The sequence below is a fragment of the Panthera tigris genome, chromosome D1, assembly GCF_018350195.1.
Source record: "Panthera tigris isolate Pti1 chromosome D1, P.tigris_Pti1_mat1.1, whole genome shotgun sequence".
NCBI lineage: Eukaryota > Metazoa > Chordata > Mammalia > Carnivora > Felidae > Panthera > Panthera tigris.
Genome location: NC_056669.1, coordinates 100914619 through 100941562, shown reverse-complemented (window position 1 = coordinate 100941562; position 26944 = coordinate 100914619). Strand labels below are relative to the sequence as shown.

Here is a 26944-nt window from a genome sequence, read left to right as displayed (position 1 = left end):
TTTCATGACCTGAAAATGTTTCCTTTCCTACATTAGGCAGTGCATGGGATAGGAGTTCCTTAAGAGAAGTACAAGTTTATCTATCTCTCTCTACCTATCGTCTACCTATCATCTATCTATCTATCTATCACTCTATCTCTCTTTCTATCTATCTACTCTATCTCTACCTATTTGTATGTAATCTATCTGTATCTATTTCTCTGTGTATCTATCTGTACCTTTATCTGTATCTATTTATATGTTTTTTCACTTACTTTAATATCTGAGATCTTTGTACAGAAATATAGATATAGATATGATGGAAGGTACATTTGGCCTGGAGGGGACTGAGAATTAAGAGATCAGTTCCTTGTGGATGACCACTCTCAGACACATCTACCTCTTAGAAAGATCTCCCTATTACAGGGAGGTGTTTGAGAGCTGGGGAGGGGGAGATGTTTTGTTTCTGCCCATCCCTTGGCTCTAACAAGGCATATAACCAGCTTTAAGTCTACGAATGAACACAGGTAAATGTCAGAAGAGCTCTTTATTGTGTGTCTCCCTATATAATAACACTATTCAATATATTATGCATTCTATTTCACTCACTCTCTTCACAAGGATTCTTGGAAGAAATCATTTCAAAGTTGGCAACAAGAATGGTGATGTTTTGCCCAAACTCTTGGTTGATTTACCTGTCTTTTGGATGCTACTAATTTTATAGATGGGCTGCTAAAAAGTTTCGAGTCAAGTTTGTTGTCCCTACAGAACAGTGGGTAGGACTTTGTGCAATAGGTTCCATCCTTGCCTCTATGTTATGTCCTGGTCTTGTTTTTCCTTTGCCTTTTCTTATTTTATTATCTCATTTACCTGTGTCTTATATATCACCCTAAACGCCTTCGACCCTTTTTTTTTCTCAATTTGTAAAAGTGGGGATGTACATATTCACATATGGTTATATTCATATATATGTTTATTTTACATTTTAATAACTGGAGAGGCAAACAGGAGAGTTGGGAAAGAAAAGCCTCTTGCAATTTTCATTCCCAATAAAATTCTGCAGTCGAGCCCAGCAATTTACCGGCTTGTATAAAAGCCACATATTGAAGAAGGGGAGGTTTCTTCATGAGAACAAATGAAACTCTAAGGAATCATAGCATAGGTGCAATTAGACGTCCTTGGGAGGTGAAGCAAATTTTTCTGAAGGACAGATTACTGAGGTGAAGAAATTGTGAAATCATAGAGAATGCAACACATGATTTTAACGTCCAGCTTTTAAAGTGCTTAAGCACATCTGTGATCTCTTAACGGCCCCCTGAACTAAGGAGGTTAGGTGAGACAATAGAGTTTTGCAGCTTATCAGTTTATTTAACATTGTCAGCAGCAAGATCAGAACTCAGGTCTCTTGGTTCTTGGTCTTAAGCCGTTTTCAGGAACATACTTTGTGAAAATGACAGCCTTGAATTCTAAGGCAATTAAAGTGTCACTTATTCCAAGCTTCTTTTGCTTATTATGAAGAATTCCTACTTTGACAATAATTATAGCATATGTATGTATGCATGTGTTTATTTATGTATTTTAAAGTTAAAAAGTGTAGATTCTTACCATCAAATAGATACAATTCCAAGAGAACAATTCTTTAGTTTTCTAGCTCAGTTGTAAGTCCGTCACCTAGCATCTGAACAAAATTAAGTTTTTTAATTTTTTCCCTCAAGCATAAGAGATTTCTATTTATTGCTTTCAAGGAAATTATAGTAAATACATTTCCAAGGATATTCCAAAATATGCTTAGACTAATGATCGTATGCTTCTTCATGTAATTCTCTAGTAAAGACAAAAGGAGGCAATGACCAGAAGAGAAACCAGATCACTCCTTCGAGCTGCCTTTTTCATATCTTTCACGGGGTGCTCAATCACCCCAAGTGCAAAGAGAAAAAAGAAACAGCTCAATTGGAGTTGGAGGAGAAAGTCATTGAAAAATCCATGGTGACAGGGAGTAAAAGGCACAGCATGGTGAATATAGTAAATGGTATTTCAATAGCATTCTATAATGACATATGGTAGCTACATTTGTGGCAAGCCTAGCATAAGCTATCAATTTGTTGAATCACGATGTTGCACACCTGAAATTAAGGTAACATTGTGTGTCAACTTTACTCAAAGAAAAAAATACGGTGACACTCACTACGTGAGGAGCATAGTAACCGAACTCCCGAGTCAGCATACCACTGATTTCTCTGTCACCTAAAAAGAGTGATATCCACTGTAGCACGAACATATCTCACAGTGAACAACGTATATGCATCAGTTGGGTTTTTCCGTGATCTCAAATGGCAAATGATAGAAGTCGATATACTGAAATGCTGACATAGTTATTCATCTTTCCACAGAAAAGGAACATAGACACCCCACATCGATGGATGAGAAAAATTTCACCAGAGTGAAAGAGTTTATACTTCTAGGGTTCACAGCAGACTTGTGGTTACAGAGAGTACTCTTTGTCATTTTCCTCACCATCTATGTCATCAGTCTGTCCGGGAACATCACCCTGATTTCTCTGATCGGTGCTGATTCTCAACTCCACACACCCATGTATTTCTTCATTGGAAATCTTTCCTTCCTGGATCTCTGGTACTCTTCTGTCTATGCCCCCCAAATCCTCATGACCTGCGCTGCGGAAGACAAAAGCATCTCCTTTGCTGGCTGCCTTGCTCAGTTCTTCTTCTCGGCTGGGCTGGCATACAGTGAGTGTTACCTGTTGGCCGCCATGGCTTATGACCGCTACATGGCCATCTCCAATCCTCTGCTTTATTTCCAGGCGATGTCTTCGAGGTTATGTACTGGTCTTGTTGCAGTTTCATACTTTGGTGGCTTTCTCAACTCAACCCTCATTACCAGTGAGACATTTACCCTGAGCTTCTGTGGGAACAATGTCATTGACGATTACTTTTGTGATCTACCTCCCCTTGTAAAGCTGGCCTGTGACGTGAAGGAGAGCTACCAGGCTGTGCTCTATTTCATACTGGCCTCCAATGTCATTACTCCCACTGTGCTCATCCTCGCCTCTTACCTCTTCATTGCTGCTGCCATCTCAAAGATGCGCTCCACCCAAGGCCGCCTCAAGGCCGTCTCCACTTGTGGCTCTCACCTGACGGCTGTCACTTTGTACTATGGCTCTATTCTCTTCATTTACTCCCGACCAAGTACCAGCTATGCCCTAGAAAGGGATAAAGTGGTTTCAGTCTTCTATACTGCGGTCATACCAATGTTGAATCCCTTGATTTATAGCTTAAGAAATAAAGATGTTAAAGATGCCTTGAAGAAAATGTTAGATAGGGCAACATTTTCTTAAATGAAAATCTTGGGGAAACACTGCTATATCTTTTTTCTAGGTTATCCCCATGTTACTGTTACTAGCTTAGACTCTCAGGAATGATGAAAAGAAGCCAAAAATAAAATTATTGGATAATGCAGAAACACTAGACTGCAATTGTCTTTTTATGTTGGTGCTAATGTATGTGGATACGTGCTTACAATAGATGAGGCTGGGGCATTTGGAAAAACTGCTATGCCTGCCGGCTGGGGATAGAGTCCAAAATTCCTGGGATTCTGAGAAGATTGAAGGAGAAGAGTTTTGTTTTGTTTTGTTTTTTAAATTTTCACTTGGCAGTTCATAAGTTACCTGTAAGTATATTTTAATCTCTAAGTGGGAATAATAAAATTGGTTATAGAATCAGCGTGATGATTAGATGGATTGAATGACTTAGTTCAAATCATGTAGTTCATAGGGGAGGAAATGGGAATGCAAACCCAGAACTTCTGACTCCAAAGGTTCTTGCCCCATTTGTTGGGAGAACAGAGTTGGGAAGTTGTAAATAAAAATTATATTGTAAAATAGCTTTAGAAATAAGTTTAACTTTTCTTTTCTCATTTCTTTCTTTCCTTCCTTCCTTCCTTCCTTCCTTCCTTCCTTCCTTCCTTCCTCTTGCCATGATACAAAGATGTTCTTGGTGATATACACAGGAAAAGACAAGTATCTTAGAGTCACAGTGAGCTTCCAGTGAAAGAGTATTTTCCTCAACAATTAGAAGAACTGAGGGCAAAAGAATAGCAGTTGTACAGAGACAAAAGTGGAGATATAGATGGAAATAGATAAATAAAGAGATAGAGAGACAGATTTCAAAGAGGTTTATATCCGCGAGAAGATTTATAGTGAAAATCTACTAGGGGAAACAATAATCGACAGCCATTAAGGTTCTGCGATTGTTTCTGTTTATTTGCTGGTTCAATGTGATGAATGAATTAGTGAGAAATTAGAGAACATGTAAACATGACTTCTCACATTCCTAATTTTAAGCCTAATTTTAACTTTACATATAAAATGTGAATTTGTACCACAGAAAAAAGCCCTACTTTTGCTAACCAAGTATATTCATTTGCTAGTGTTGCCAGAATGGGTGGCTAAAACAACAGAAATGTATTTTCTCACAGTTCTGGATGCTAAAAGGCCAAGATCAAGGTGCCATTGAGATTGATTTGTTCTGAGACCCCTTTCCTTTGCTTGCAGGTGGCCCCCCTCTTGCTTTCTCCTCACAGGGTCTTTTCTGTGTACAAGAAGCCCTCTTTGCGTGTCCAAATGTCCATGTTTTCTTTTTGTGAAAACATGGATCAGTTTGGAGTAAGAGTCACCCTAAACATCTCATTTTAACTTAATCACTTCTATAGAGGCTCTGTCTCCAAATACACATTCTGAGTTACTATTAGTCAACATGTGAACTTGAGAGGGTTGCCATTTGACCCATAGTATCAGGGCTTAACAGGGGGTTCCTGGTGAATGAGACAGGGAAATGTAGCCTGGAAGCCTAGTGTAGACAAGGAAGCATAGTAGATCTTCTGGCAGTAAATATATATGTGTATATATATATATATATATATATGTGTGTGTGTGTGTGTGTGTGTGTGCAAATGATACACTCTAAACATTTTTAATTAGAACATTTTGGGGAGTTTCTATTATCAGACATGTTTATGATTATATTGTGATTTCATGGTAAAAGAGTGAAATTTTAATACAATATTTTTCGTCATATCCTAATTACTATGTCATCCTCATATTCTAAGCAAACTCTAATTGATTCTTTAGAGACTGGGATAGATATTGCTAGGCTGTTCTGTGGCAGAGGTCTCAAAGGGCTGTTGAGAAAATACATATATCGGCTCCAACAAAGCGTGCCAAAATATCAGAGGACAGAGAAAAGCCTGTAACTTCCAGCATCTGTCCTTCCTGACCAAAGGGTAAGCAACTGGGACCAGGGGCAGTTAAGTGGTTTGGCCTCTCATTGGCCTCAGCTCGATTAGAAGGGGGATACAGAGTTTGGCATGGCTCTTAAAGGATTATGGTTATGCCAAATACCACACACACACACACACACACACACACACCCCTAAATACCATTCAGATTCCACTAATGGCATGCCTAACCTTCAGCTAGAATTTGAAGGTCAGTCTGGTAATTATGCTGAGTCATTGCATATTCACTTACACAGTGAGGTGAGCAGAGGAGAAGATTGTTGACATGCTTTTGGACTCTAGTGGTCATGGCACTCTGTGCTGTGCAAGCTAATAGTGTGTAATATTTTCACTTCCTGTTCCTCATTTTCAGGTGCTAGAGGGACACATTCTTTCCCCAAATATTTAGTGTTCCAGTGAAGGGAGGAGGGAACAGGAGAATACACGTCTTGAGAAATCATTCTTATAGGCTGCTTTGACATGATTGGCTCGGACTTCTTCTGTGTCTTTTATTTCACATTCATACTTTCATTGCAATTTATTTCAAATTCAAGATAGATTTTGGCGAATCTTGATGGGTATGAGTGTGATGGTTATGAGTCTTTAATTATCTTCTTGCTGAGTGATACAGTACTCCGAGTCAGAAAAGTTCAGTTGAGGGTAAATTTGTCCTGAGTAGTTTGTACTAGGTTAGAAGTAGACAATATTTTGAGGAAAACAGCTTCAAGATATAAATATAATTAGTCATTTATTCATTCTAGAAATATTTATTAACTTTCAATTAGTTACTGGAGACAGTTCTATAAGCTGGATGCAGCAATAAACAAAGTAGAAAACTCATCTTACTGACCTGTGTCTTGCATGCTGGTGGGGAAAATTGGACTCTAAACAATATTCAGGAGTTAGAAGATGACACTAGGTCTTGTGGAAAATAGAGCAGAGTCTGTGCTCACACCCTCATCTCCTTCAAGTCCCATTCAAATGTCATTTTCTGACAAAGGCCCATCCTCATCCCTCTATTTTAAATCCCACGCCCTCTAACCAGCAACGTCCATTGTCTCGTTTTGCTCAGACTCTGCTCTATTTTCCCCAAGACTATTTGTGTTGGTGTAAAGGCCAAAATCCTTAATATGGCTTCCACTAGGCTTTGTGAGCTGATAACTTTTCTGGCTCGTCCACTGGTTCCACTTTCCACTCTGTCTTTACTTAACCTCTCAGCTCTTTGGGCTCACCAGTCGCTCTCTCATGTGAGGGCTCTGATATATGGAACTGCTCTCCTCTCTCTCCTTAGCCCTACAAGGGGCTGGCACTAGGATCACTTCTCAGGTCTCAATTTCAATATCTCTGCTTCTGTGAAGACTTTGGTCAGTAGACCAAAAAAATTATTTTTTTTTAGTAGAAGGGTAGTAACAGGCGCTGTCGGATATTTTCATTTGTATCCCAAATTATATTGTATTAAAAATGAGCTTAATAAGGCACAGATATTTTTCACTGCACAGACACATGATAACATAGCAGATGAAGTTCAGAGTAACTATTGAGACTGTGGCCATCAGCCACAGGTTTTTACATTTCAATATAGTAGCCATAGGTCACTGCCAAGAAAGCTATTAGGCTTGAGCCAATTCAGAAAAAAGATTAGCGTACCAATGAACACCAACGTAGCACTATAAACGTGAAGCTTCTGGGATGTGAGATGTGAGATTATTAAAGATAAGTCAATTATGTGAGTAATTTAGTTTGGTTGACGTCCTAAATAAATGAAGACAAGTGATGAGAGAGGGTTGTAAGAGTAAGTTAAGCTCACTGATGGAGGCAATATAGGACTAAAATATTTCTCTGTGCTAATGAGATAAGATCCATTATATAGTAATAGATGGAGAAATGAATGATCTTCAGGATTCCAAGCTTTATCTACCACAGTGTCGCTGATTAAGTCGTGTCCTCTCTGAACATTGTCAGCTACGTTTGAAAGATCAGAACGCCTAACATTTAAAGAGTGAGATACCTCCCTTTCTAACAAGCAGGAACAGTAGATCTTGGGGTAGAAAGTTTGCATTTGCAGTTTATAGAGTTATAAACCACTTCGGGCTTAGCTCAAAGGAAAACGTTCTGAACATGGAGGTAAATCACAATCGTTTTTCAGTTTTAGTTTTCTCCTACTACCGTGTTATCTAAGTGACGGTCAGCTGGCTACTGGGGCATTAGCCCCAATTCTGTATGGTATTTTTTTTTCTGCAAAATTTTTATTTAAATTCACCTTAGCTAACATATAGTGTAGTATTTGTTTCAGGTGCAGAATATAGTGAGTCATCACTTACATATAACACCCAGTGCTCATCACAAGTGCCCTCCTTAATGCCCATCACCCATCTAGCCCACCCCCCCCCACCTCTAGCAACCCTCAGTTTGCTGTCTATAGCATGTTTTAAATTAGAGTACTCCTTCTTTAAAAACTTTTTATTTATTTTTGAGAGAGAGAGAGAGAGTCAGAGCATGAGCTGGGGAGGGATAGAGAGAGAGAGAGAGGAAGACACAGCATCCGAAGCAGGTTCGAGGCTCTGAGCTGTCAGTGCAGATCCCAACATGGGGCTTGAACCCACAAACTGTGAGATCATGATCTGAGCTGAAGTTGGAAGCTCAACCACCTGAGCCACCCAGGGGCCCCAGACTCCTCCTTTTTAACTTCTCCCTCAGAGCTTCAAAATAACTTGGAAGAATTCATGGCTTCTCAATAAATCTTTCACACCAAAAATTGTTTTTTTCCTAATGTTCAGCATTCACTTATATCCAAAAATACCTCAGGTATTTATATAAATCTCAAATCAATAAAACAAAGTGGGGGAAAACATTCTGAAAAAAAGGACTCTTAAAGATATTTTTATTAAATCAAGAAATTCAGTTTGCCAGAGGATTATAATGTTGCCTTGGCTAGGAAAGCAAAAAAAAAAAAAAAAATACTTGCAACAGACATAAATGGCTTAACAGCTGAGGGCACATACTCTTGATAAAGAAAATTCTGGGTTCAAATACCAGCTCTGCTATTGACCAGTTCTATAACTTTGGAATTATTTCTTAAACTCCATGAGAATCACAATAGTGCCTACTTTCGAAAGTTGTGGAAAGGATTATGTGGATTGAGATTAGGATTTAAAATATTAACTGACACTGAGTAATATGTACGTATGCATATATATATATATATATATACATACATATACATATATGTATATATACAGTATGTTGGTATTTGTATAACCATCAGCACAATGACTGACACGTAAATTCTCAATAATATTTGAAGGATACTGAAATTTTTTGAGCACGCACTATGTACTTAACATTGGGTTGGGTATTTTCACGCATGTTTCCTTCAATCAATCCAATAACCTGTTGGGGGCTTTATTTTTCTTGTCTGTTTGGTAAGACTAAGGGACTTGCCCTGCATTCAACAATTACTAAGTGAAAGCCCTAATTTCACAATCAGATTCTAACACCAGTTCCCGTGGTCTTCCCAAGTGACAGACTGAAGTTCTATCATTCTAGGCAATCACAAATAAAAGTCCATAGATGTCCTAGTAATTACTGACTTAACTTCTACCTTTGTTTATTTATTTCAATAGAAAAATCACAAAGTGATTTTTTTCCTCCTCAAAATCTTTACCAGGCTTTCTCCTCTGTGGACATGGAAGTAGGAAATCGCACCCTTCTGACTGAATTCATCTTGGTGGGTTTCTCAGCAGACCCACGGTGGCAGCTGATTCTATTTGGAATTTTTCTGATACTGTATTTGATGACTTTGTCGGGGAATATGACCCTGGTCATCCTGATCCGGGTTGATTCCCGCCTGCACACGCCCATGTACTTTTTCATCGGCAATCTGTCCTTCTTGGATTTTTGGTACACTTCTGTGTACACTCCCAAAATCTTGGCTAATTGTGTCTCAGAAGATAAACGCATTTCCTTGGCTGGATGTGGCGCCCAGTTGTTTTTCTCCTGTGTTGTAGCCTACACTGAGTGTTATCTCCTAGCAGCCATGGCCTATGACCGGCATGCTGCAATCTGCAACCCACTACTTTATTCAAGTACTATGTCCAATTCTCTCTGTACTGGACTCGTTGCTGGCTCCTACTTAGGAGGACTTTTAAACGCCATAGCCCATACCGCCAACACTTTCCGCCTGAGCTTCTGTGGTAAAAACATCATAGACCACTTCTTCTGTGATGCACCACCGTTGGTAAAAATGTCTTGTACAGATACCCACGTCTATGAAAAAGTCCTCTTGGGTGTGGTGGGCTTCACAGTCCTCTCCAGCATCCTTGCCATCTTGGTTTCCTATTTCAACATCCTCCTGGCGATCCTGAGGATCCACTCAGCCTCAGGAAGGCGCAAGGCCTTCTCCACCTGTGCCTCACATCTCATCTCAGTCATGTTCTTCTACGGATCCTTGCTCTTCATGTATTCAAGGCCAAGTTCTACCTACTCCCTGGAAAGAGACAAAGTAGCTGCTCTGTTCTACACTGTGGTCAACCCATTGCTCAACCCTCTCATCTACAGCCTGAGAAACAAAGATGTCAAAGAGGCCTTCTGGAAGGCAGCACAAACCATAAGGCCACAGAGATGAAGGTTATCTTTTTGCAGATTGTTCTTGTTGCATAATTTTCCAACTCACTGACTTATATTTATATATATGTTTCTAATCATTGCAATTTTATGTAAATACAACAAATTATACTTAAAGCAATGTCACACTGAGGAAACTACTCTTTAAGGGTTTGCTATTATTTTGTGTGATTAAACTATTTCACATCTATTAAGATTGGGTCGATCGATGTTTCACAATATTGTGTTTTTGCTTCTTCTTAATTCTAGATTTAGATAAAACTTCTCCTCTTGATTATCTTTGGGGGAACCTTGGAAAGACAAGAGAAATTGAAATAGTTTTTGTGCATGCAGTTTGACTTTGAACTTTGGAAAGCAAATCGCTTTTCTTTTTTAATTTTTTTAATGCTTATTTATTGTTGAGAGAGAGAGAGAGAGAGAGAGAGAGATTGAGAATGAGATAGAACATGAGCAGGGTAGGTGCAGAGAGTGAGAGACACAGAATCTGAAGCAGGCTCCAGGCTCTGAGCTGTCAGCACAGAGCCCAACGCGGAGCTCGAACGCATGAACTGTGAGATCATGACCTGACCCAAAGTCAGATGTGCAAGCAAATTGTATTCTGTGGGGAGAAGATCTAGAATGGTTAAACCTCTGGAAATTTACTGAAGATTTTACAAATATTTATTTTTAGTAAGGCATTCTCTCACTATTTCTTCATAAAGCTCTAAGTGAGTAGACAGAAAATATCCTTCTAAACCTTGTGTCTTCTACATCAATTTAATATTGGGCAGTATGTTTAAAAGTTGCTTAGGACAAGCAAACAAACAAACAGCCAAAATATTTTTTCTACATGTTTGGAGAGATATGTGTCTCTGGAATTGTGGTGTATCACCCCAAAAGAGTGGTCTCTCCATGGAGAATAGGATGAGTACTCTGCTTTCCACTCCTTCATTTCTACCACTGCACACTCCCCATGACGGAAAAGATGAACACCAAGTGGAACAAACCAAACAAATAAATAAACCTACAAAAGCCCCACTGTCTTCTAGACACAATTTTTCTCCCCGCCCCCCAGAAGATTTTAAGCACGACGTAACTTATAGCTGAATATTCAGAACATAGCAGAATTAGCTGATTTTTTAAAATACTCTTTACAAGCACAGTGAAACTTAAGGATTATTAACTACATTTGACAAATGAATAGCCTGTGACTCACAAGTTAGTACTTTATTATTGAAAGACTATAGCTACTGTTGTAGTGAGCATATTTATTTATTTATTTATTTACTTATTTTTAAGTGCATTTATTTAAATCCAAGTTAGTTCACATACAGTGTAGTCTTGGTTTCAAGAGTACAACCCAGTCATTCATCATTTACGTATAACACCCAGTGCTCATCCCAACAAGCATCCTCATTAGTGCCCATCATCCATTTAGCCCATTCTGTCACTGATCTCCCCTCCAGCAACACTGAGTTTATTCTATGTATTTAAGAATTTCTTATGGTTTGCCTCCCTCTCTATTTTTATCTTATTTTTTCCTTCTCTTCCTGTAGCTTCCTCTACTTGGTTTATAAATTCTACATATGAGTGAAATCATATGATGTTTGTCTACTGACTTATTTCATTTAGCATAATACATTCTAGCTCCATCCAAGTTGTTGCAAATAGCAAGAATTCATTCTTTTTGATAGCTGAGTAATATTCCATGGCATATATACACCACATCTTCTTTATCCATTCATCAGTTGGTGGACATTTGGGCTCTTTCCATACTTTGGCTATTGTTGATAGTACTGCTATAAACATTGGGGTGCATGTGCCCCTTCAAATCAGCATTTTTGTATTCTTTGGATAAATATTTAATAGTGTAATTATTACCCTATAGTCATAGGGTAGTTATATTTTTAATTATTGAAGAACCTCCATACTATTTTCAAGAGTGGCTGTACCAGTTTGCATTCCCATCAACAGTAAAAATGTTCCCCTTTCTCCACATCCTCACCAACATCTGTTGTTTCATGAGTTGTTCATTTTAGCCATTCTGACAGGTGTGAGGTGGTATCTCATTGTGGTTTTGATTTGTGTTTCTCTGATGATAAGTGATATCGAGCATCTTTTCATGTGTCTGTTAACCATCTGGATGTCTTCTTTGGAAAAGTGTCTCGTCATATCTTCTTCCCATTTCTTCACTGGATTATTTGTTTTTTGGGTGTTGAGTTTGATAAGTTCTTTATAGAATTTGGACTATAGACTATAACTTTGGGTTATAGACTAACCCCTTATCTGATGTGTCATGTGCAAATATCTTCTCCCATTCCATTGTTGCCCTTTAGTTTTGTTGATTGTTTCCTTTGACGTACAGAAGCTTTTTATCTTGATGAGGTCCCAATAGTTCATTTTTGCTTTTGTTTCACTTACCTCCAGAGACAAAACTTGTAAGAAGTTGCTGTGGCCGAGTTCAAAGAGGTGCTTCCTGTTTTCTCCTCTAGGATTTTGATTGGTTTCTTGTCTCATATTTAGGTCTTTCATCCATATTTAATTTATTTCTGTGTATGGTGTAAGAAAGTGGTCCAGTTTCATTCTTCTGCATGTCACTGTCCAGTTTTACTTCACTATTTGCTGAAGAGACTGTCTTTTTCCATTGAATATTCTTTCCTGCTTCTTGAAGATTAGTTGGCCACATATATGTGTGTCCATTTCTGGGTTCTTTCTTCTGTTCCATTGATCTATATGTCTGTTTTTGTACCAGTGCCATACTGTCTTTGTGACTACACTTTTGTAATATAACTTGAAATCCAGAATTGTGATGCCTCCATCTTTGATTTTCTTTTTCAACATTACTTTGGCTGTTTGGGGTCTTTTCTGGTACCATACAAATTTCAGAATTGTTTGTTCTAGCTCTGTGAGGAATTCTGGTGTTACTTTGATAGGGATTGCATTGGATTTGTAGATTGGTTCGGGTAGTGTAGGCATTTTAACGATATTTACCCTTCCAATCCATGAACATGGAATGTTTTTCCATTTCTTTGTAACTTCTTCAATTTCTTTCATAAATTTCTATGGTTTTCAGCATACAGATCTTTTACCTCTTTCATTAGGGTTATTGCTAGGTATGTTATGTGTTTTTTTTTTTTTTTGGTGCCAATGTAAATGTACTAAGTGCTCCAAAACACAAAGGGTATCAGAATGGATTAAAAAACAAAACAAAACAAAACAAAACAAAACAAACAAGATCCAGCAATAAGCTGCTTACAAGAGACTAATTTTAGACTTAAACACACCTGCAGATTGAAATTAAGGGGATGGATGACCATCTATCACGCTTGTTAATGGATGTCAAAAGAAAGATGTAGTAGCAATACTTATATCAGACAAACTAGATTTTAAAACAAAGATGGTGACAAGAGATAAAGGAGGCTATTATATCATAGTTAAGGTCTCTATCCATCTAGAAGATCTAACAATTGTAAATATTTATACCCCTAACTTGAAAGAATACATATATATAAATCAATGAATAACAAACACAAAAAACTGGTTGATAATAATACAATAACAGTAGGGGCCTTTTACCTCACTTACAACAATGGACATATCCTCTAAGCAGAAAATCACAAGGTACAATGGTTTTGAATGACACACTGGACCAGGTGGACTTAACAGATATTCAGAACATTTCATCCTGAGTACTCATTCTTCTTGAGTGCACCTGAAACATTATCCACAATAGATCACATACTGGGTCACAAATAAGCCCTCAACAGGTACAAAAATACTGAGATCATACAATGCATATTTTCAGATCACAATGCTATGAAACCTGAAATCAATTACAAGAAAGAAGTTGGAAAACCCTCAAATACATGGAGGTTAAGGAACATCCTATTAAAAAACGAATTGGTTAACTAAGAAATTAAAGAATAAATTAAAAAAAAATACTTAGAAGCCAATGAAGGCCCAAGATAGTCCAAATACTTTGGGATGCAGCAAAGGAAGCCCTAAGAGTAAAGTAAATTGCAGTTCAGGCCTATCTCAAGAAGCAAGAAAAGTCCCAAATAAACAACATAACCTTACACCTAAAGGAGCTAGAAAAGGAAAAGCAAATAAAGCCTAATGTCATCAGAAGTGAAATAATAAAGATTAGAGCTGAAATAAATGATGTAGAAACAACCAACCAAACAAACAAACAAACAAACAAAAAAAAAAAACCAGAACAGATCAATGAAACTAAATGCTGGTTCTTTGATAGAATAAACAAAATTGATAAACTCTTAGCCAGACTTGTCAAAAAGAAAAGAGAAAGACCCAAATAGATAAAATCATGAGTTAAAGAAGAGGAATCACAACCAATACCACAGAAATACAATTATAAGAGAATATTATGAAAAAATATATGCCAATAAACTGGACAATCTGAAAGAAATGGACAAATTCCTAGAAACTCATGCACTACCAAAAACTGAAAGAAATAGAAAATTTGGACAGACCTACAGACCTATAACTAGTAAAGAAATTGAATCAGTTATCAAAAATCTAACAAAGAGTCCTGGGCCAGGTGGCTTCCCAGAGGAATTCTACCAGACAGTTAAAGAAGGGTTAATACCGGGGCGCCTGGGTGGCTTGGTCGGTTGAGTGTCCGACTTCGGCTCAGGTCATGATCTCACGGTCCGTGAGTTCGAGCCCCGCGTCGGGCTCTGTGCTGACAGCTCAGAGCCTGGAGCCTGTTTCGGATTCTGTGTCTCCCTCTCTCTCTGCCCCTCCCCTGTTCATGCTCTGTCTCTCTCTGTCTCAAAAATAAATAAACGTTAAAAAAAAAAAATTTAAAAAAAAAGAAGGGTTAATACCTATTCTTCTCAAAATATTCCAAAAAATAGAAATGAAAACTCCCAACTCATTCTATGAAGCCAGCATTAATTACCTTGATTCCAAAACCAGACAAAGACCCGTTAAAAAGGAGAATTATAGGCCAATATCCCTGATGAACATGGATGCAAACATTCCCAAAAAGATACTAGCAAATCAGATTCAATGCTACATTAAAATAATTATTCACCATGATCAAGTGGGATTGAATCTGGAAGGGATCTGCCCCTTCCCTGGCTGCAGGGCTGGTTCAATATTCACAAATCCCTGAATGGGGAAAGAACTGAGAGCTTTCCCCTAAGGTCAGGAAAATGACAGGGATGTCCACTCTCACCACTGTTGTTAATCATAGTACGGGCAGTCCTAGCCTCAGAAATCAGACTACAAAAAGAAGTAAAAGGCATACAAATTGGCAAGGAAGAAGTCAAACTTTCACTCTTCTCAGATGACATGATACTCCATGTGGAAAACCCAAAAGATTCCACTAAAAAACAATTAGAACTCATACATGAATTCAACAAAGTCACGGGATATAAAATCAAAATACAGAAATCAGTTGCATTTCCACACACCAATAATGAAGCAGCAGAAAGAGAAATGAGGGAATTGATCCCATTTACATTGTAATGGGCACATTTATAAAATGCATTTAAATTAAAATTTTAGGACAAACATGTGTATTCACTTCAGCATTTGTATTATCTTTGACACTTTTGATCTTTCTTTTCCTCTGCATTCATCAAATAATGCCTCACTGCCTTCTCTTTTCATCACAGTATTCTTACTATTTTTTTAATTCTTCTATTACCGAAACTCTGGATAGCATAAGTCTCCAGAATTTCTTCACATTCCCATAAAGCACAGTGTGCAGGGGAAAAAAATAGGTAATCTTAGGAGAGATAGCAAAGTAAAGCTTCATCTTTTGTGATATTATAAGCAACATATGCATTTCTATTTTGCATTAAAACCCAATGCTGCTTTTTAAAACACTATGTTAATATTAGATTGAACCAATATTTTATAATATATAGTCTGATCACTAGAGTAAATCAAATATAAATAAAACTTTTTCATTGGATTTCTTTGAGTAGAAAAAAAAAGGTGGTTTTTGTTTTGTTTTGTTTGGTTTTTAAATTTTTTTTAATGTTTATTTTTGAGAGAAAGAGAGAGACAGAGCACAAGCGAGGAACGAACAGAGAGAGGGGGGGACGCAGAATCCCAAGTAGGCTCCAGGCTTGTGGGGCTGGAACCCACGAATGGTGAGATCATAACTTCAGCCAAAGTGGGACACTTAATCGACTGAGCCACCCAGGTGCCCCTTGTTTGATTTGGTTTAGTTTGGCTTGGTTTTTGTTTTTTAAAGCCAGTTTCTCAAGCTTCCCCTGAAGCAATGCATTTTCCCTGAGCACTGATTGAGAAATATATGTCAATTCAGACTTCCGAATGTGTTAACCCAAAGAGTTTTTTCAGTGCCTCTTTCACATCCTTATTCCTCAGACTATAGATCATGGGGTTCAACATAGGGAAGAGCACAGTATAAAATGTGGACACCATTTTGTCCCTCTCAAGGGAATAGCTGGAACTTGGGCGAGAATAGATGTAGAGAATGGAGCCATAGTACAAGGTGACAGAGACCAGGTGGGAGGAGCAGGTGGAGAAGGCCTTGCGGCGGCCCCCGGCAGAGCGAATTCTTAAGATGGCAGCGATGATGAACAGGTAGGAGGCGAGGATGAGCATCGTGGGGGTGATGACATTGGAGGCCAGGAGGAAGTAGAGCACAGCCTGGTAGCTCTCTTTAACATCACACGCCAACTTCACCAGAGGTGGGACATCACAGAAAAAGTCGTCAATGACATTGTCACCACAAAAATCCAATGTGAATGTGTTGCTGGTGAGTATTATTGCATTGACAAAACCTCCAGTGTAGGAATATGTAACCAAACAGATGCACAATGTCCCTGACACGGACTGAGCATAAAGCAGAGGGTTAGAAATGGCCGCGTAGCGGTCATAAGCCATGGCAGCCAACAGGTAACACTCACTGTATGCCAGCCCAGCAGAGAAGAAGAACTGACATACACAGCCAGCAAAGGAGATGCTTTTGTCTTCAGAGATACAGGTCATGAGGATCTTTGGGGTGTAGACAGAGGAATACCAGAGATCCAAAAAAGACAGATTCCCAATGAAAAAATACATGGGTGTGTGCAGCCGGGAGTCATTACAGATCAACACTATGAGGGTGGTATTTCCTACCACAGTCAGAGAGTACACACCAAGGAATACCGCAAACAGGACCAGCTGCATCGTTGGGTCTGTGGTGAAACCCACCAGAATGAACTCAGTCACCGTATGATTGCTTCTTTCCATGACTTAAGGAGATACCATCTACAAATGAAAGAGTGAAGAGTTTAACACCCTCAGCCGATACTACAGGAGATCCTTCTCTGTGATAGGACTGCGAGATGTGGTCAAGGTTATGGATTTTAGGGTAAGGGATATCAGAACAGGAATCTTGCCTGGCTAGGGCAGGTGATGGGAGTTTTTGAGTCTCAAAATACTCATTTCAATGAGATGCATTTAACAATAGGAAAGCTTGAGTGATCTTGGGGGCTTATTCATTTTTTTAAGAAAATAGTTCTTGAGCCCCAGGTTCCATCTGAGCATTGGGATATAGCAATGAGGACAATAGGGCTGACCCTTACTCTTTGGAGACTTTATTTAGAAGGGAAGCATGCGTAATAAATAAGTGTAGAAATATTTTCAGTTAATTTTAGAAATATTAAGAATATAAAACTGGATGGTGGAGTGGAAATGAATTGGGAGAGGAGCTGATTAAACTTAGACAGTGAAAGGAAACATTCCTTTCAAGTTGTTCAAAGTCCATGAGAGATGGGAAAGTCCCCGGGGTTTGGAAGGTGGTGACATTTGAAAAACGGCACAATATACGACCCCAAAATATGGCATTTTGGCATATTTTTCTTTTTCATTAATGTTGTAGCATGTATCATTACTTTGTTTTTATTGACAAATAATATTCCTTTATATAGATATACCGTATTATTTTACCCATTCATCAATTGATGTATATTTTACTATCAGTAATTTTTGCCAATTATGAATAATGCTGCTATGAACCTTCCTGTAGAAGTTTTGTACAGACATGTGTTCATTTATAATTGCTGAGTCACATGGTGTATCTATATTTAACATTTTGAGAAACTACAAAACTGTATCTCAGATTAGCCCTGCCATTTTTCAATCACATCGGCAAAGTACATGCATTCCAATTTTTCCTTATTCTAGTACAAATTATTGTTTTTTTTTTATTTTAGCAATCCTATCGGGTGTGAAGTGGTATAATATTGTGGTTTTGATTTACATTTTTTTTTAATGCTTAATTTATTTTTGAGAGAGAGAGACACACACACATACAGTAGGAGCCAGGGAGGGTCAGAGAGAGAGGGAGACACAGAACCTAAAGCAGGCTCCAGCAGAGATCCTGACATGGGGCTCAAACTCGTGAACCACGAGGTCATGACCTGAGCTGAAGTTGGATGCTCAACCCACTAAGCCACCCAGGCACGCTTGATTTACATTTTCTTAATGACTAATGATGTTAAGCATCTTGTCAAGTGCTTATTGGCTATCTGTTTATCTTCTTTGGAGAAAAATATTCAAATCTTTGCTCATCTATTAATTAGTTGTGTTTTTTTTTGTCTTTTCTTTCTTGAATTGTAATACATCTTATATTCTGGATACAAGTCTTTGATCGGATATATGATATGCAAGTATATTTTCTAATTCTCTGTTATCTTTTTATTTTTTTCATGGTCTCCTTTGATGTACAATAGTTTTTAAATTTCATAAAGTCCGATTTATCTTTTTTCTTCTTCTTTGTTCTTGGTGTCTTATTTAAGAAACCATTGCCTAACCCAAGTTCATAACAGTTTGCTCTGTTTTATCCTAAGTGTTTTAGTTTTAGTTCTTACATTTAGGTCAATGATCGATTTTGAGTTAATTTTTGTATATGGTGTGAGATAGGGGTCCAACTTCATTCTTTTGAGTATGCATATCTAGTCCCAACAGCATTTGTTGAAAAGACAATTTTTTCCCCACTGAATTGTCTTGGTACCCTTGTCAAAAATCTGTTCATCATTATATGTTTCCTACTGTCCTTGTAACAAATTACTTTACACTTAATGGGTTTAAACAACAAAAATATATTATCTTGCAGTTTTGTAGTTTAGAAAGAAATCCAACATGGCTCCAACTGGGCTGAAATCAAGAGGTAGGCAGGGCTGTATTGTTTTCTGGAGGCTGTAAGGGAGGATCCATTTCCTTGTCTCTTCCAGCTTCTAGAGGTTGCCCACATTCCTTGATTCATGGTTTCCCTTCTCCATCTTCAAAGTCAGCACCATTGTATCTGTATGGCCAGTTTTCCATAGTTACATCTTTTGGCTCTCAACTCTTGTCTCTTTGTACTTTTAAGGACTCTTGTGATCACATTCAGCCTAGGTGATTATCCAGGACTATCTATTTTTTTAATCAATTAATTAGTTTATAACAATATTTAATGTACATTTATTCTTAACATATAGAACATACAAAGATTTTTTACTGAATAAATGATATTCATTAAGCCAGAGGAAAAGGAGGAATTTACATGAAGTTTTTTTCTCTACTTTTTTTTTAACTACATTATCTTGAAATACGGATGTGGATTCTTAACACTGAAAAATCTTTGAAGCTGTGTTTTTTCCTTTTAGTTGCATTTTTTTTTCCTTTTTTTGCTTGTCCTGGTAACTGTTTTATAAATCAATCACTATGCAACCATTTCTACATCTTGAGATTCATGAAGCAAGTTGTGGTCAGCTGCTCTCTTGAAATACAGCATGACTTCATACATACAGAAACTTGTACATTACCCTCTTTTCTTGTTTTTATTTTTGTTTTTGTATTTTTTTCTTGTGTGTGTGGGGGCAGGGGGGGACATATGGCCCTAATGAAAAAGAAACTAAAAATTCTCTACTTAAAAAAAAATGAAGGTATGTTTAATGTACAACTTGTATACACATCACAGCCAATAAGCAGTAAAAAAATTTTTTTTAATGATTATAGGAATTGTGAAGAATTGTCATGTAAAAGGTCAATGGGTAACAGACAAGACAACAGTGGTGAGATAATCAGGATAATCTACTTTAAAGTCAGGTGATTTGCAACTTTAATTTCCACTTCCATGTAATCTAACATATTCATGGATTCCAGGGATTAGACCATGGGCATTCTGGGGAGACTTTCCCCTACCTACCAAAACCAGAGTGTAAAGATTTATTTCTGGGTTCTCCATTCTATTCTACTGATCTTTATGTCCATCTTTCTGCCGGTACCTCGCTGTCTTAATTACTGTAACCTTACAGTAAGTTTTGAAATTGCTCTTAGCTTTTCTCTTTAAAGTAATTCTTGGGGCCCCTGGGTAGCTCAATCGGTTAAGCATCTGACTCTTGGTTTCAGCTCAGTTCATGATCTCATGGTCTATGAGACTGAGCCTCAGGTTGGGTCTGTGCTGTCAGCACAGAGCTTGCTGAAGATTCTCTCTCCTTCTGTCTGTGCCCCTCCCCCGCGCACGCTGTCTCTCTCAAAGTAAGTAAATAAACCTTTAAAAAAATAAAATAAAATAATTTTTATCTTCCTTCGGCCGCCCCATATACTTTAGTTCTCTTCCACAGTTGCTTCTCTTTGTTCAAACTTGCATATAAAAAAATTAGGTTTTCTCACTTCTTGAGATCTTCATTTCCTTATGAGTGCCACGTCCTGTAATATTTATATTAAATATATTGTATGCTTTTGTTCTGTCAATCTGTCTTATGCCAATTTAATTCTCAAGCCCAGCCCAAAACCCTAAAGTAAAATTTTGCCTCTCCTACACAGTTTTCTTCCACAATCACAGAAAGAGGAGCCTTTGGCACATTTATCATAAGTCCCAGTGAGACAAACAAATTGAGAATCAAAGAGAAATTTCAGAGTGGAGATCAATAGATTAACCCATCTGGTTATGTCAGGTAGCAAAATATGTGATGTCATCCTAAGTCTTTTAGGTCTAAAAGCCTGGGACTTAACATTATTCTCTAGATTTTATAACTAGCCATGTACAATGTTTAAAAAGACACATCCCAGCTTGATATCGTTTGTAGTAATAATTCTCAATTTTATCACATTCAGAAACTTCCATTTTAAAACAAACATTTAAAATAATTTCTTTTTATGGTCTTAAAATGAAATTTATAATTAATATAACCTATGTACAACGTATGTGTGTGTATGTATATAAAATATGCCAATTCGAAGGTAAAGCGATAAAAAAAGAAAAGTAGCTCATAATGTAACTCTGATAATAATTATAGGATTTATTCCAAAATAATGTGAATTTCAATATGTAAATTCTGGAACACTTGGTGAAATAGAATCATCACATATGTATTAGTGATTCAGATATCAAGAGTGACATTTCCATTAGTGGTAAGATTTTTCTGACAAGGTGAATAATTCTTGATAAAGTTCCAAACAAAATTAATGGCAATCTTCCCTCAATTTTGAATTCTTAGGTGGGTTGACTTATAGTAAAACCTTGCAAAATATAGTGTATACTTGTAAGGTGGGGTAGATGTCAAACTGACGTAATTATAAAGATCTTTTTTCAAAGCACAAATGTCCATGAAGACACCAGATGTAAAGAGTGGAACAGTTGTTTTGGTTGGAAGTTCCCCATACATGCAAAATATTTTCATCCTTGTCTGCCGCTTATTATATAGGGCCTGTGATCTTTGTGACAGTCAAGAATCCAACCACACATTTCAAAAATGTGCCTTAAAGGATGTTATCACTCTGGGAAGAAACTCCACTCCACAGCTTTGTATTTTACTTTGTAGACTTTTGTACCTTTTTTTTTTTTAATGCTTATTTATTTATTTTTGAGAGACAGAGAATGCAACCAGGGGAAGGACAGAGAGAGAGAGAGACACACAGAATCTGAAGCAGGCTCCAGGCTCAGAGTTGTCAGCACAGAGCCCGATGTGGGGCTTGAACTCACAAACCGTGAGATCATGACCTGAGCCGAAGCCGGAGGCTCAACCGACTGAGCTACCCAGGTGCCCCACTTTGTGACTTTTGTAGGATTCCTCTGGGAAAATGTGAAGAAATGGAAAATAACTGGAGAATATCTGAGTGGTAAATTTCCACTTTTCATGGGCCTACAGGGTTACTGGGGCCACACAGAGATAAGAGCCCATTAAGATATAAATTTCATGAGAGCAGGGATTATTGTCTGTTTCATTCATTATTATACGCTTATAACTAGAATAAAATCTGATATATAATAGACACACAATAAACATTGAATGAATGAATTAATGAATGAGCAGCCCTGAGTTGGAAAAAGAAACAAACCAAAAGAATTGCTTTTCTGGGTGGCTTCTAAGAAATCTCGGTGATGTTATTCTCACTCTTTATCGCTGGAGTCTGCCTGCCGTTGCAATGTTGTGAATCCTCCAGGAGTTGCAATGTGTTGCCAAATGTTACACATTTAAGGACAGGAGCTGTAAACAGATCTACTCTGCATGCTGATGCCAGTGCAAAAACAAGTAGGGCACACGTTTCCTTGGGTAGAGAGACCGGCCTGAAGAGTTGAGTTCTATTTTCCCGATCAGATCACAGTCATCTGGTTAATTAATTGCTAACCAGCTAACATGTTATTCTTCCTAACTAAAGTTATGCTTTCCTATTATACGGTAAATCACGTATTTCCGCCTGTAATTACTCGAATATAAAGTGTGTGTTTAGAGAGATCTCCTTGAATTCTTCTCAAAAAATGCCATCTGATGCCATGCTTTGTTAAAGCATTTCAAGCGGGAAGAAATTTGAACTTTTTTGGATGCCCTTGGCCTTCAAGAATCTCTAATAATCTCTGCTACTTCATTCTGTTGCCCCAGTAGCTCTGTAGATACTAAGAATGTTTTTCTTTCCCTTGTCCTTTCCATAAATGCTGATCACCTTTTTTTTTTTTTTTTTGGTCTCATACTAAGATATGCTTTTTCTTCCTGTGAAGTCAGCAGTTTCAGAAGCTATGATAGGAAGGTGGTGAAGATACTTCAAAAGAGGCTTTTTCTTTAGCATTTATGATATCTTAGTATGCACATGACCATTGCCCTGGTTGTGAGGAACAAGAGAAAATTTCCATCTACCTCTAACATCTGGATCAGACAACTTACCTAAAATTATCAGCGACACCGTCATTTCCATGGGATTCAAATTGGCTGGCCTCAGGCACTTTTATATCGCTTTCTGAATCCCCAGAGTTGTAGACTCCTGTAACCTCTCAGGATTTCATAAGCTTGAGAAATAACGAACAAGACAATTAAACAAAATTGTGTGTTGACAAATTGGGTATTATTTAATATTGGAGAATTCATTTTTTGAGACTGGGATTCCCCGGTGAAAATGTAATCAGTCATAACTTGCATTCTCATTTTCTCTTGACTTGAGTGGAAGATAAACTAAGCCTATATGTGGACATATATTACATATAAAATATATATTAATATACATACATCTGCATATTAAAGCACCTATGCTCAACAATACTGATATTTTTGTTAAGTGTTGAATACCTTTCTTTTGTCCTTCCAAATCCATTCTCCATCTTTTTAAACTCCTCTTTTGCTCTAGGATACTCAGCCATATTAACTGTATCGGTGGGCTTCTTTGTTGTCTGTCTACTTCATGGATTTAGCCAGCGGTTATCATTGGTGGGGAACAGAGTGAGGTCCGAGTGGTTTTCTCCAGTCTTCGTTCTTGCAAAGATGCCACAGTGGGCTGCATCCCTAGACCTGGATCATAACTCCTGCCAGGTGACCCGTTTCAAAGCCCTCCCTCCATTACTCAAGACTTTTCTGACTTCATGCAAAAATAAAAAAGGTGATAGATGACTCTCAGAAGTTACTGGTTTTAGAGTTAGTACACTATTCTTTGGGAGTTCCTTATACCATGTGCATTTCTTTGTAATAATCCCTTTGTAAACCCTCCCCAAATTAATCAGTTTATGTGTCCATCTATTACTTGCCAGATACTGGTCCTAAAAGTGGTACCGGGAGATAATACAATTGGGATTGGGTTGTTCATGTATTTGAAGGTGGGACAGATAAACCCATCGTGGTGGGAAACGGGACAGTGGTAATCTATTGCATTTAGTAGCATCAAACTTACTTAAGTGATCACCAGTGGCATCATGGAAAAAAGGACAGGCAGAGGGCAAGGCATTTTTTCTGTGGCACAGAGGCATGCAAATAGACATCATAAATATCACGTGGTGCTTTGGCTTCTGCTGCAATTTAAACCTAGACTATCTAACTAAAACACAAACAGGTAGCCGGAAAGCCATATTGCAGTGAATAACTCTCAGAGACAAGATGGCAGGAATTTCCAAATATACCACAAACTCTAGGCGGTAACCAAGTATTTTGCTCAGACATTTGTGGCAATGTCTCATGGATTAGGTGGTTCTTCAGATGTGAAGCATATGGGAAACCAACCAAGGTGAAATTTGTCTTGCCAATAAAAGTATTTTGTTTTTACTCGGATAAAAACTATTTCGGGATGTTCTAATAGGGAAATACAACTTACATAATTCTCTGACCTAAGCTGGTTTACAGCCACTGAAAACATTGACTAATGGTGAGGCACGGTTACTCTGAGGAAAGCCCCTGAAACTGAGCCAAGGTTTACACCATACATCTTCTTCCAAGGCTTCTTGTGAATGGCTTGCAGCCATTTACGATGGTAATCCCACATTAGGAAAACAGAAGCACCCAGATCTTGTGTGGGATGTTAGATATGGCTCTGAACTGACACTAATCTGCAGAGATGGAAAACACCTGAGGTACATACTTGCCAGGGACGGTAATTCAGACGACGTCAAAGATAACTTTGGCCTGAATGCATCTTTCAGTAGGTCCAGGGGAACTCGGTATACAGCTGATCGTTATTTACCCAGACCCAGAAATAATACTGTTACAGATATACAAAGTGAAACAGAATCCTCATTTTAGTTACATTTGCTGGCTCTTGGAATGAAGGTTATTAAATTCAAGCTTCAAGGGTCAAGTAGAAGCTGAAATTGCTCTGCTAAGTCAGTAAACAAAATTTCAACCTGAGGGGAAGTACAGAGATTAGTGTTTCCATCAAAGACTTGGAAGATACATGGGGGTGGGGATCCCAATTCATTACTCTTAAATCTCTCTCTCTCTCTTTTTTTTTTGGTCTGGGGGGAAAGGGATTGAGAATCTGCAAGGTGGAGATCATGAATGAGCACGTTACAGATAGACATTTGGAGATAAGATGCAGAAAACAGTAATATTCCCCTTGCGAAATAAAATGGAGGGAGTCAGTTTGCATTAAAAACAATTTGGAATCCTTGGCCGCCTCAGTGGCCCAGTCGGCTAAGCATCCGACTGACTGCAGCTCAGGTCTCAAGATTTGTGGGTTCGAGCCCCGTCTCAAGCTCTGTGCTGACATCTCAGAGCCTGGAGCCTGCTTCAGATGCCGTGTCTCCTCTCTCTGCCTCTCCTGCACTCATGCTCTGTCTCTCAAAAATAAATAAACATTAAGGAAAAAAATTGTATCCTCACAAATCTGTACTACTGAACAGGCTCACCCTGGCACGAAGCAGATGTCGCCTTTGAGGGATAAACAGTGTGTTTCGACATCACTGAGTTTGTGGGAGAGCCTGAGAGGCTGGTTGGTTTCATTGTACCTGCAGGTGATAGATTTTGTTGGAAGACGTCGTAAACCCCTTGCGTTCACACATATGTACATGATTCTACCCACACGTGCATGTATTGATTGGGAGGCTGCCACGAAGCAGGTGGCTGCCGTGACATGCTCTGTGAACGTTAGTCCACTTCTTTCTCCACACACTCCAGTTTCTGCTACACAAGCCCTTGCACAAATGGCCAGAGCAGCTGGAATGGCTTAACAAGATGGCTTCTTCACCAAGACTGATTTGGCTACTTCCTCTGTTAGGTATCCCAAATGCCAACAGCAGAGATCACAACTGTGCCTCTGATATATATGACGTCATTTTCTGGGAGGATTGTGAATCACTTGGGTAGCAGGGTGATTCGGTTAGACTGCGTCTTCCTAATCCAAAAGTATAAAGTTAATGGCTTTCTTTCCAGGAATAATCACATTTTGGGAGATTTATTGGCTTTATCCACCCATTTCCTGCCAGTTTTTTTTTCTTGCCAGCACCTGTAGATGTAGCCTTTTTCATGAACATGATATGTCACCAAACATTGCCTCTACCAAGAAAAAAACATTAAATGGCAAAGGAATAGTAACAATTTCCTCCAATCCACAGAAATAGTTGGCTTTGCTTTCTGCCCCAACATTCGGAAGCAATTGTCCTGATCAAATCTTTAAAAGGCTAGATGAAAGCTCAGTCGTGGTTGGTAAGGTGTCCTCACCTGTTTTAAAACAGCGGCCAGTAGATGGCTTCATTTTTCCCTTATCAAGAATGTACATCTCTACGAACCAAGGGGATGAGGTTGGCACGGTGCCTGTGGTGGCCGGGAAAATGAGCCTTTCAAACTCCAAGTATAGCAAGTAGAAGGTCCTGGCTGAAATACATTCCCTCATTTGTATCAAGGTCATGCTCCCCACAGACTGCTCCCTGCTGATGACCGAACACAGCAGGGATACCAAGGTAAGACTGTCTTTCTTAGGCACTGGATGCCTTTGATGGCTAATTTTGGCTCAAGTACCTCCTAGTAACCTTAATGAGCTTATCACAGATGGATCTAGGTCTAGGATGCCTTTTCCTCTCTTTCCTTGCCTCTCTTCTTCACTTGTGTTCAGATTTGCCTTGTTATTTACTGGTACTTCTCGCTTCTGTCTCCTTGCCATTTTCCCTTACACAAGCACACCTATTTCCCCTAATAAAATCCTGGGACTCTTAATTCTATCTCAGTGTTTGCTTCTCGGAGGGCCCTGACTACCACTACTTCTTTTACTGTGGCATAAAATAGCACACAAGAATTTAATTTCCCTACTCATAACCTTATACGCAGTATATTTGGAATCAGCGTCCACAAGGGTGGAATACCCCAAAGGAACACCGAAATGCCCCAGAGGATTTAGTGTTATATTTCATAGTAT

General features: G+C 38.4%; 3 protein-coding genes across 3 annotated transcripts; 2 read left to right on the top strand and 1 right to left on the bottom strand.

The window, feature by feature from the left end:
• Positions 1–2395: 2395 nt before the first annotated feature.
• LOC102963396 (olfactory receptor 1013-like) lies at positions 2396–3331 on the top strand. Its single transcript, XM_007088835.2, has one exon. The coding sequence runs from the start codon at positions 2396–2398 to the stop codon at positions 3329–3331; it is 936 nt and encodes a 311-aa protein (XP_007088897.2).
• A 5608-nt stretch (positions 3332–8939) lies between these two features.
• Positions 8940–9893, top strand: LOC102963119 (olfactory receptor 9G4). Its single transcript, XM_007088834.1, has one exon. The coding sequence runs from the start codon at positions 8955–8957 to the stop codon at positions 9891–9893; it is 939 nt and encodes a 312-aa protein (XP_007088896.1). The 5' UTR covers positions 8940–8954.
• A 6275-nt stretch (positions 9894–16168) lies between these two features.
• LOC102969867 (olfactory receptor 1013-like) lies at positions 16169–17104 on the bottom strand. Its single transcript, XM_015540520.2, has one exon. It carries the CDS (start codon positions 17102–17104, stop codon positions 16169–16171), a length of 936 nt encoding a protein of 311 aa, XP_015396006.2.
• Between the last annotated feature and the right edge of the window lie 9840 nt (positions 17105–26944).

Excerpts from the sequence above, each read along its gene's own strand:
- LOC102969867 (XM_015540520.2), bottom strand. The coding sequence starts at position 17,104 with ATGGAAAGAAGCAATCATACGGTGACTGAGTTCATTCTGGTGGGTTTC.
- LOC102963119 (XM_007088834.1), top strand. The coding sequence starts at position 8,955 with ATGGAAGTAGGAAATCGCACCCTTCTGACTGAATTCATCTTGGTGGGT.
- LOC102963396 (XM_007088835.2), top strand. The coding sequence starts at position 2,396 with ATGGATGAGAAAAATTTCACCAGAGTGAAAGAGTTTATACTTCTAGGG.